Source organism: Lactuca virosa, chromosome 4 (assembly GCF_052849685.1).
Source record: "Lactuca virosa cultivar CGN04683 chromosome 4, Lactuca_virosa_CGN04683_v6, whole genome shotgun sequence".
NCBI classification, from domain to species: Eukaryota; Viridiplantae; Streptophyta; class Magnoliopsida; order Asterales; family Asteraceae; genus Lactuca; species Lactuca virosa.
This window is the reverse complement of record NC_136429.1, coordinates 146,791,695-146,804,393: the sequence shown is the minus strand read 5'-3', so window position 1 is coordinate 146,804,393 and position 12,699 is coordinate 146,791,695. Positions and strand designations below refer to the sequence as shown.

Here is a 12,699-nt window from a genome sequence, read left to right as displayed (position 1 = left end):
CGCCGCCTCCATCATCTAACAATCAGATGATATCACTGCCAATATCCTCTCAGACAAATAATGAAAATCACTATGATGTCTTCGACTTCTCTTTAACCCATCGTATGGATCAGTCGACGACCATAGTCGACCCTTGGATTACTGCTCATGCTGAACTTTCCAGGTAACTTCAAGATGACAACGGTGATTTGTAAAAGGTTTTGAACCCTAATTTGATTTTGGCATTTACCCTTCACCGTCAATTGTACCAATCGCTAGTTTTCGAAACCCTCAGATTTCTGTTTTGATTCTGTTATTGTGTTTTTAGGTGTACGACTCAATTTGACTAATTTTGCAGTTTGTCGGTGTTTGGGATTATGGTTATATATAAAGTATTAGAAATCATATATCCTCCTACAATTTCTTCCTACTTGACCTCCTATTCATTAGATCAAGACAATTGTCCAAATAAAAAGAGGGTGCTAAAAAAAATTAGTGGTATCCATATGTCATAATCATATATGAGTAGGAAGATAAATAAAAAGAAAAGATAAGAAGTTATTTATTTTTTCATTAACTATAAACCATTGCAACTATTCATAAATAAGATTTAGTGTTATATATAGTTATATACATGATTTTGCCTTTATTTTTTCACGGTTGGAGATTTTTTTTTTGGAAACTTTCCTAACGAGGGTTCTCGGCCGGCTTTTACGCATCGACTAATCCTCCGTTGCAAATATGAGGTCATTCCTCATGCCCTTGAGTCATTGTAGACGAACCTCCATGACCATAGGGACTAAGTAGTGTTAGGATTTGAACATGAGTCAATAGGTTATGCACCATATCTTCCACATACATTACCAAGTCACCACAACCCATGTAGTTACGTAATTAGGGATTTAGCGCTATATATATATATATATATATATATATATATATATATATATATATATATGATTTTGTCTTCCTTTCTTCTCCATATCGAATTTCATAAATTCTCCATATTATCACTAAAAATACAGAAAACAATGTTATTAAAAAGAATATGTAAGATCGTTGCCTACATCTCTTAAACTGGAGATCCTATGAGGAAATTAGCCTTCTGGTCTAACGAGGACTAATAATCTATAAGAATAATGATTAAATCATACCCTCGTTTTTGTTGGTGATTTTAGTGTTATCAACATAATTGTGTGTAATTATTATTAATAATGAGATAGGATGAGCTCCTTTTACTAACTGAGATAGGAGGTGCGGGATGCACACTCGGAGTGATAAATGTGAACTCGGGAATACGGGGGTCCGGGGGAAGCGCCCCTAGGTGCAGGGTTCCAAGGGGTTACACCCGTGGCGAGGTTTAGGGGCAACGCCCCTAGCGGGGTCGAAGGGGCAGTGACCCTAGACACGGTTGAAGGGGCAGCGCCAGGAAATCTAAACGGATTTTTATATCAGGTATGAGTCTAGCCACACAAATTCCTACCAATACTATTAGTGATATCATGATATCATGAGTTGGATATATCTTAATAACCAACAATTTTGGCATCAAAAAGCATGCAACTTTCGTTTAACCACCTTTCAACCGATTTCTTACATCCATATAAGAATAATGAATGTTCCAAAAATCGGGTTGGAGTATATACACACAAAAATCATACTCTTGATTTGATTTATTTCTCAAGAACACAAAACAACAATGTACTTTTCTGTGTTTCAGATTTAGAAATGATCTAACTTCTAAATTGAAATTCTTTGGATTATCCCAAATCTAATTTCGTGATACCAGACTATATGGTCTAGGGCTGTTCGCGGTGTGGTTTGATGCGGTTTACAGTTGAAACCGCAAACCGCACCACACCGCACATGCGGTTTGAGTTTTTTGGAAACCGCACCGCAAAAGCTCTAAACCGTATTATGCGGTGCGGTTTCGTGCGGGCGGTTTGTGCGGTTTGTGTGCGGTTTATGCGGTTTGATAAGTTGTTCGTATTTATAACGTTTGTTGTTAATCATTCCATTTAAACACTTTCAAAATTTATTAGTTATATTGCATACCCTTTAAAAGAAATAGATATTGCGAACAAAAAAACCACAAAATGTTTTGCTAACTTGTTCCTGACTTATGAAATTTGATATCATAGTCTTTTTAAATCTATAATTACCATATTCAACCATCATCATATTGAGTAAGTTATTCGACAAAATGAAGTATTTGGTAATTGGAAACATTGATATATATATATATATATATATATATATATATATATATATATATATATATATATATATATATATATATATATAATTTTTATTAATACGATGTGGTGCGGTTTGAACCGCGGTTTGATAACTATAAACCGCAAACCGCACCGCATAGTGCGGTTTGACAAATTTACGAACCGCAAACCATACCGCGAAATTCTAAACCGCATTAAGCGGTGCGATTTGGTGCGGTGTGGGCGGTTTATGCGGTTTGTGCGGTTTTTTGCACATCCGGTCGAAATCACATATTTTAGAAAGTGATTGCAATCTCGATCCTAGAAATATCCAAGTAAATTGATATTCTTAAGACCCTAAATTCTGAAAGTTTTATTGTTTTCTTAGTTTCATGTATGTTTAAATCATCTAGGTCTAACATATAGTGGCTACTGAACCACTTTATAAAATATGTTTCGTATTGTCCACGACAAGGGCGGATCTTTATTAGGGCTAGGGGGTTGTGGCTCCTCCTGCTTTTTTTATCACAATTAGTCTTTATACTTTAATTTTATACATATTAGGCCCAAAAATATAAAATTTTGGCTGTGGCCGCCCCAGCTCATCGATTTTTATACATATTATATTTCTGGCCGCCCTAAATAAAAAATGAAGCTCCGCCCCTAGTCCACGATGCGTCATACATGTTTCCCATTCTAATTACTTTTATAAATATATTTAACATGTAACATTTATTACATATTATTATAGTATCTTTTAATTTTTTGATATGAAGTTGAGTACGATAGAACGTCTAGATCTTGACAACTAACTCCGAAAGCCATGGTGAGATTGTTTTCATGACGTATGCATAATTTATATTCAACAAAGTTCTTCAGATATGAATAGTCTATCGAATATATTATGTCAATAGTGTAAACATGAGAACAATACATAGCTAATGACCATTTTAACACACAAATGGTATATATGAGTAGGGAAATTTTCAACAGAGAATCATAATTATTGGTTCTCCAAGGAACCAAATCTTTTTTTAAATTCTAGAATTTATTTTTTATCGAAAAATAATTAAAAATATCTAAATTCATAACTTAACATTGTGAATGTTAAATATATTTTTCGGATTCACCATTTGAATTTAGATTCACATTGTGAATCTTCAAAAATTCAAATTGTGAATTTGACGAAAAAAAAAAAATTTTTATCGAATTTGATATCATTGGAAAAAGGATAAAAAGTTATGAATTTCTGTATTTTTAGTTTTTTTTTTGATAAAAAATAAGTTCTAAAAGTTGAAAAAAAGATTGGTTCATTGGTTCCTTGGTTAATTATGGTTCTCTATTGAACCTCACCCTATATGAGTATATGGAGGAGTCATCAATACAAATAACATATATTTGGCGAGACTTTAACTACATGGTTGCTTATGCGCACTTTTGTCTAGTTTAAAATAGTGAGAATTTGGTATTTGTCATTGTTAAAAATTAAAATATCATATTTACCTAACATAAATCTAAATATAATATTTACACTTAAAAAACTTCAAATTATCATACTTACTGAAAAAAAAAAAATTTAACATTTTACCATAAATTTAAATATTTAGTTTTAGTAATGGACCATTATACCTTTCATAAGTTCCTCAATATTCATTGATTGATTTAACTTCAAAATCTCATCTAAAAAAAATTGACTAAGATGTTTTGGGAAAACACAAAAAGTGCTCAATATGTTTGTGAAGCATCTCAAAACAGTTGAGTAATCAAAATTAGGTATCCAACTCTTTTGCTTTGAATTTTGGCATCGTTAAATCCTACTCAAAAGTAATGAACTAAATGTCTAGTGAGTCCAATCTATCTTAAATCAATTTTTAAAATCGATCACGTGTTAACGTCTTCTAATTGAATAACAAATTCAATTCGAAAACCACTTTAAAAATTACTTCCTCATAGTCAAAACCTTAACAAAATCGTTGATATCAATACAAAGATCTCAAACAAAGAAGAACCGCCCTTCTCATGTCGACTGAGTCCAATCTTTCCTACATCAATTCTTAAAATCAATCACTTGTTAAAGTCTCCTCATTCAATAATAAATTCAATTCGAAACCCACTTTAAAATTTACTTCCTCACACCCAAAGCCTTAGCAAAATCGTTGATATCAATATAAAGATCTCAAATAAAGAAGAACCATCCTTGTTTCAAAAACCACTTCAATACACTTTCTTTTAAATGGACGTTTGAAGTTGAATTGAAAATTTATGAAAGGGTATAAGAGTAGATTGATAAATACAAGAATTTAAAAAGATTATAAAAAATAAATTTAAAATAGAGTTTTGACATATATATGATATTTTGATGTTTATTAAAGGCAAATATGATATTTTGATTTTTTTTATTCGATAAATATTATATTTTGATATATAACATTGACATACGGAAATTTTTCTTTAATCATTGACTCCAAAACCTAACATTTGGTCATAATTGACAGCAAATAGGTTAAATTTGTACAACTTATTTTCATATTCGTTATTTACTAACATCAAAACAGCTATTAACCATTAAACATTAACATGCATCAACATTTAACGTTTTCCATTTATTTATTTATTTATAACGCCAATCTAAACTATTTTTATTCTACACCTAAACCCAATTTACACGTATTTGGGCCCAATTTGAAAAGACTATAAAAGGCCAAGAAGATTTCATATTCGATTCCTATTAAACCAAATCGCTTCTATTCTGGCTTAACTGGGTCATTTAGGAATAGTCCAGTAGATATAATATTTCTACCGCCCATTTAAAAACCCAATTTACACATAAAACTTGTACTTGGGCCCAATTGTATGATTCAAGAGTGAAGGACTATAAAAGCCTAAGAAGAATTCAAGTCCGATTCTTATTAAACCAAAATCGTATACTATTCGGGCCTAACTGGATCATTTAGGAATAGACCAATAGACATAATTTTTCTACCGCCCATTTATAAAAACAAGTTGAAAAGAAATCAAACTTTTAATGAATAAATCATATTCTTATCGATCCACGACCACAACAATTTTTTTATTAAGGTCAAGCTACAAATATGACTCCAAACATAATTGAGTTCAAGTTTATAAAAACTCAACTTGAGTCCTTATGAGTTTCTCAATCAAGTTTTGGTTTGTGTTTTCGGAGATCGAGTTAAACCACTTAACTACTTATCAAACAAAGTGAACGCATATTTTCAAGATATTGCAACTCTTACGCAGTGGCGGATCAAGAAAAAAAATGATTAGGGTAAAACAATTTTTTTCCACGTAAGAACTAAAAATGATTCTCTTAAACTCAAGGGTAAATTGGAAAAACTCTGATTTGGATGTTGTCAATTATGTTAAACAAAAGCTCGAGTGTGTATCAATAAGACTTATTGAGCACTCGAATCAAGTTATTACTTTGTCAAGCTTTAAGCTTGTGCAAACTCATTTCCAATCGAATCCATTAACTAGTTACATTGATTCAGAACATTTAATGTTTTAATTAGATAAATGGGCATATGATATAATCTAAATCTCTTTATCATTTTCAAAGTTTCAAAGGGAAATTGGGAACACAATTTTAATGCAATTTAGAAAATAAAACTTAACACCTGAATTTTAAGGGTATGTTTTACAAAAATAACCGATACCTAAACTGAAATATATAAAAGCCATAGGTTTTATTTGGAGATGGTAGTAATACTTTTATTAGTGTAGAAGTGTGACGAAAATATATGCAAGCTTTTCAAAAGTTAAAAATTAAGTAAAATGAACTTTATGTGCAACCTCGTAATTTTGTTACAATAGGCACCGATTTTTCTTTAAACGCTATTTACAATAGTTTTTTTAAGAATTTTTTGTTCTAAATTAAAAGATCTAACTCATATTTTCAAACAAAGTTATTTATTTATTTATTTTTATTTCTTAAAGAAGCTCAAGCTCCTAAATGTTTTTAAAAACTATCAAAAGATTGTTAACAAACAAATAAAAAATAACAACCTTATATTCATTTTGACATGCAAATTGTTAGAAATTCAGGGTAATAAATGCACTTAGATATTCTGAGAATTGTGATTTCACTATCAAATCAAAGTATTGGGTGGTACTCCCTAATCTTTGATTGGATAAAACTCAGAAGAGAAAAAAACAGCGAATGATATATATGAATTTCATAAGTACCAGAAAAACTGACCAAAATTGGTTAAATACCTCATTTGTCTGAAAACTGTCATAAAACAGTTTGACAACAGTCAAAAAACTGTCATAAATCCGGGTTTTCTATAAGGATTAATACCAAGCCAAAAAACAGGTCAAATATTCTAAATTTGGATTTTTGATGCATTTTCAATACAACAATACAACACAAATTAGATTTACACCGGAAACCTTTTTTTTCCAGTTAGACAAAACTTACAACTTTTCATTACATCAAAAAAAAAAAAAAAAAAGGGACAAACACTAAATTTAGATCTCTCATATCTACAAAAGATGTGAAATCCCTCTTATATGCATCATCGAAAGTATCCCTAAAAAACTTTTCTCCTATGTCTGCTAATATTGGATCTCGGATTGTAACAAACATGATTCACCAATAATCATGGCACGAGCATCGTCCGTGTCTAAAATGGTGAAAAATCTTCGAATCTCCCACCACAATTTCTCTCTGACAAGTCAAAGAAATCTTTTTCATGACACAATGACAATCTTCACAAATCCTAACGTTTTTCCTAACAAGAACCGGTTTCCCGATCGCAGTTGAGATCAAACCAAAACAAACTGCGAGTCTCACACTATGCCAATCCGTTGACTTTGACATTCTTTGCAAAAAGTCAACCGGCTTAAACTTACACAAATCCCCATAACGATTCTCTAATATCACATCTAAAACCTTATAAATCAAATTACTATCTTTATGTGATCTATCTCCATTCATAAACCTAAAGGTTTCACCTTTGACTTCCACAAAGGTCAACCCATCGGTTTTCCTCAAGCGTTGACTTTCCATCAAAGATTTGACCCGTCTAACATCCTCCCATCTCCCCATCTCAGCGTACAAGTTCGAAAGCAAAACGTACAACCCCGTGTGATCCGTGTTATCGTGTTCACAAGACAAGACACGATTAGCGACAAATTCCGCAAGCTCAAGATCCCGGTGTTTCCGGCTTGCACCGAGCAAAGATCCCCATATCCGAGAAGTCGGTTCCAGGGGCATTTCGGTAATTACACGTTTGGCTCGATCAAGGTCGCCAATTCGAGCAAGAAGATCGAGGATACACCCGTAATGCTCGATACCCGGATCAATCCCGTAATCGGATTTCATCGAGATGAAAAACTTCCATCCTTCTTCCACCATTCCCGAAAAACTACAAGCAGATAAAACCGAAAAGAAAGTGCTCGAATTCGGTTTTATGCCCTTTTTTATCATCTCCAAGAACAAATTAACTGAAATTTCACCGAATCCGTGAAACCCATTTGCCAAAATGATCGTATTCCAAGAAACAATATCTTTGGTTAAAATCCGGTCAAAAAGAACCCGACCCGAATCAAGATCGCCACATTTTGCGTACATGTATACAAGTGAATTTAGGACAAAAGTATTCGAATAAAATCCTGATATAACGACATACCCGTGAATCCGTTTCCCTTCTTGGAGGCCCGCTATATCGGAAATGATATCGAGTATCATGGTAATCGTTGTAGGATCTGGTTTCAAATCGTGATCCCAGATATCTCGGAAGATCTTCAGTGCGTGTTGATATCGGCCGTTTTTCACTAGGGCATCGATCATAGTGTTACGAGAGATTAAATTTCTTTGATCCATGCGATCAAAAATGATTTCCGATAATCTTGGATTCCCGCATTTCCCGTACAAATCGATTAAAGCGGTTTCTAGAACAAAGTGGGGAAGAAACCCGATTCGGATTGCGTATCCATGGATGGTTTTCCCGGAGAACATGGATTGAAGCTGCGAACAAGATGGAAGGAAGTTTATCAGTGAGATAACGTCGGGATTGATGCGATTTTCTTGCATTTTTTTCAAGCAAGAAAATGATTCCAGGGGCTTATTGTTGAGATTGTAGCCACGAATCATTGCATTCCAAGCTGCAACGTGTCGTGGAGAAATCAAGTTGAAGAATCTCTCGGCGTAATTGATTGCGTTGCATTTCACGTACATGTCGATTAGCGATGTTTGAATCATTTCGTTGGATTCGGATTTGGTTTTGATTATTATCGCGTGGATTTGTTTCCCGTTGGGTAAAGAATGGATGAGTGAAGAGGCGTGGAGAGCACTCACGATTGTGAATCGATCAGGTTTGATTCCGGATTGTTGCATTCTCGAAAAACATGTGAGTGAGGTTAATCCATTGTTAACGAAGAGATACGCGTTGATCATTGAGTTCCATGAAACCAAATCTCTCACAGGCATTTCATCGAACACCTTCTCTGCAGACCCAATATGTCCAACCTTGGCGTACATTAGTATGAGAGAATTAGACACATGCAAATCTGAAATTAACCCGAATTTGAACAGGTTTGAATGAACCTTCTTCCCAGTAACAAGATCCAAACACCCACCGCATGCTTTTATAACGAAGGGAAACGTGAATTTATCAGGTTGAACACCTTCGGTACGCATCTGATGATACAAATCAAGAGCTTCTTCAAAATATCCATTACTCGTTAACGCCCTGATTGCAATATTCCACAAAAAGGTGCTTCTTTTGTTCATTTCATCGAACAGTTGGAGTGCATTTTCAACAGACCCATCTTCCACGTAGGAAACTAAATTTTCCATCTGACGTGACGAACTTGTTTTCATGACTGAAGACTTACTTCTAACAGAATTGGAAATTTTCTGCTTAATCGGGTCGTATTGGTTGATGAATTCTGAAGCTCTTTTGGGTCCTCTTCGTGTTTTATTTTCATTTACAGCGAACTTGAAAGATGAATTAAGTGACAAAATCGTTGTCATCTTTCAAGTTTTGAAATCCAAGACTGATTTTAAGCTTCTCAGAGAATCATTGGGGTCTCGAGGTGTATAGTTCTGGCGGGAATGAAGAAGGAACATATATATTCCAAAGTTGTTTATGTTTACTTCCAATTTGCCACCAAACTCTAAAATCGTCATTAAAAATCCTTTAACTTCTAAAGGGCTAATAAAAAGATTACCAAAAAAACATTGGTAATAATAACTTACCATATGTTGATAAAAGAATGACAACATTTTACACGAAACATATCCAAAATAACTTTATTTTGCAATTCTTTTTTCGAAAAGAAAAAAAGTAATTTTGTACATATTTCACGAAATTCAATAATTTTGCAAAAACATTATTTTGAATAATAAATTCGAGTTTTTTTCCCATTAAAATTTCGCATACACCTCTATAGATCTATTTTTTATGAAATGAGAAGTTTTTTTCTTATATATTCTAAGTTTTATTGAAACCAAATCACAATTCCATTTAATCCGGTCAATTCAAATATTTTCTATCAGAAATGAATTCACAAAAAGAGATATTTAAAACTTTTTTTTTTTTTTTTGTCGTGAAGGAGTGTGAGAGACGCATAACCGCTTAGTAGTATTTGCGATTAGTCATTTTTTCAATGTGTAATCCGGAACAACTTGGTTATAGTTTGAAAAAAAATAATGGATAATGACTTACAAACGTAATATATTTTTTGATTTGTACACATTGTGTTACTGAGTTTTTTTCGTATATATTTACCCCTTCAACTTATTAAACTGTACATATTTAATCCTTATGACCAACTATTTCAAGTTAGCCGAGAAAAATAACTTAATAGGGTAATATATTTTTCACTTGGTACATATTTAGTCTCAATATTTTTTTGCACATTTAGTCCTTAATATATTTTTTGTTGAAAAATAAGTCTTTGTTATTTTTGTATTCATTCAGTACTTATGACTGATTTTCTTTAAGTTTTTCTCTAGACATCTTATGTGAGACAATCATTAATGAGGTGTTTGGGGTTGTTGATTGTAATGTTCATCGCGGCATCGACTGTTTGGTTGCTTAGGTGTTGTGGGTTGGCTTAGGCATTGTGTTCTGAACGTCATAATTTCTTCGTACGATCTAGAATTTTAACGATCTTTATATCAACGTGTTTGTTTTTCAGTCTACTATAACTTTTGTAAAGATTACTCCCATTAAAATATAATATATTTTTACTTACGATTTAAAAAAACATTCATAAATACATTCATAAAAAAAATATGGATATAAAGATCGTAAATAAAAATATATTACTTTTTAATGGAATAATCTAAACGAAAGTTATAGTAGACTCAAATAAAAACACATGTATATAAAGATCGTTAAAATCCAAGATCATATGAAGAAGTTACGACGTTCAGAACACAAAAACTAAGCCAAACCACAATACCTAAGCAACTAAGCAGTCGAGGCTATGATGGACATAAGAATCAACAACTCCAAATACCTCATTAATGATTGTCCTACCTAAGATATCCTGAGGAAAACCTAAAGAAATCAGTTATAAATACTGAATGCATAGAAAAACAACAAGGACTTATTTTGCAACAAAAAAATATTAAGGACTAAATGTGAAAAAATATATTAATGAGTAAATGTATACAAAATGAGAAATATATTACCCTATTAAGTCATTTTTTCTGGCTAACGTGGAGTAGTCGGTCATAATGACTAAATGTTTACAGTTGAACAAGTTGAAAGGGTAAATGTGGACGAAAAAAAACTCAGTGATCAAATGTGTACAAATCGAAAAATATATTACCCTTTTAAGTCATTATTCCATAAACTAATGACAATAAAGTTATTTTTAGCATATAATCATATCAAATTATCTTTCAAATAACTACAGGTTTGTATTGTTGTCCATATCGTTGACGACCCTAATATAGACGATTTTATATGTTTTGTCCACTATATAATGCCACAAATAATATTTATGTTCACAAGGGTGGTGGGAATAAATAGAGTGCAAATCGATCGGGTATAAGGGGATTGATAGGATACCGATCAACGGCTTGTGTTAGGATTTAATCGATTTATAAATAATATAAATATTTAATTACACAACAAAATATATCGTTTTAGATTTTAACAATCCCAAAAGTTGGTTTACAGTTAAAGAAACATTAATTAATATGAATAAACAACCACAATATATTTGAGGATCGAAATTTGTAATGTGAGGATCATTTGATGTAGGTAATGATACGCACAATTCATTACCACTATTGATATTCATATGAGCTGATATGAAATATTGCTAGACATCAACTATAAAACATGTCATCAATCTTGTTCTACCTTATCTTTAGATGGGTCTACAAGAACCAAAACACGATAATGATTCGTTGGTATATGGAGGAAGAGAAATGGAGGCACATTAGCATTTCTTATTTATACTTACCAAAAATCTTAAGTTGTCATTCTTAAACATTGCATTAATTGGTGAACTTTATGGAAAATCGTTCAAAGTATTACCACTCGTACAACTCCCATTCATCAAGCAGTTAGCCTTCCTCTACAAGGAGTAGAAGTGTGGGTGAATCGACATTAATTGAGATAACGACAAGTTAATGCTGATAAGATGCACCCATTCCCAAAATCCACTTATGAAGTAAGTCTAAACTCATTTAACTGATATTTATAATAATTTTGTTGGTTTTATTAAACAAACCCTTTTTATTCAATTAATAAATAAATTTTTTGATTTATTTTAATAAATAATAAATAAATATTTATTTATTTATTACATATAAATATATTATTTATTTTCAGATCTTTTTATAGCTTTTTGTATGTGACCATATAGTATCACATATAAGTAACAATAAATTTGTTTGTATTTTGCATACTATATCAATCAGACTTTCACTTATGCAAATGACATAACCAATTAATGATACATAGTATCGACAATGTTAAACGTCTAGCAACATATCACCACCCCTAACAATATATGAGTGTTTGTCTCTTCAAAACTTCAAATAAGTATTTAATGTTAAATGCATTGTCGTTTCAACACCCTTTGGTTCGCTATCATTAAACATGAGACATATATCAAATCATTCTAATATAAATTCAATGTTAGTTTCTTGATTTTTAAAGCCAATTAAGATAATAGACTTATTTGATTATCATGTCAATGTCGTATGGGTATGGCTGTACACTTACATCTATCCACTTCTATCGAGGGCCCTCACGGATATCACAATAAAACAATTAAAGGAACAAATCTCATCTATAATAATATGCGCCCCCTTATAAGTTTTATATCAGATCTGATAATGAATCAATGCATGACAGTATCCCGGAGAAGGAAAATCAACATCAAATAGTGAACCACCTTTCGTAATGAAGGCTCCATTATATTCCTCTAGCAGACATATAAGATTTTTTTTATTCTTCTACAACATTTCATTTTAATCCTTATTCAATTACTGCATACCGAACACTTTCTAGTG

The 12,699-nt window shown here is 32.1% G+C and overlaps 1 protein-coding gene across 1 annotated transcript; it reads right to left on the bottom strand.

Moving 5' to 3' along the window:
- Positions 1-6,659: 6,659 nt before the first annotated feature.
- Positions 6,660-9,319, bottom strand: LOC145107523 (Tetratricopeptide repeat (TPR)-like superfamily protein). Its single transcript, XM_079044416.1, has one exon. It carries the CDS (start codon positions 9,190-9,192, stop codon positions 6,805-6,807), a length of 2,388 nt encoding a protein of 795 aa, XP_078900542.1. The 5' UTR covers positions 9,193-9,319; the 3' UTR covers positions 6,660-6,804.
- Between the last annotated feature and the right edge of the window lie 3,380 nt (positions 9,320-12,699).

Bases quoted from the DNA above. Each gene is read 5' to 3' on its own strand.
- LOC145107523 (XM_079044416.1), bottom strand. From the start codon at position 9,192: ATGACAACGATTTTGTCACTTAATTCATCTTTCAAGTTCGCTGTAAAT.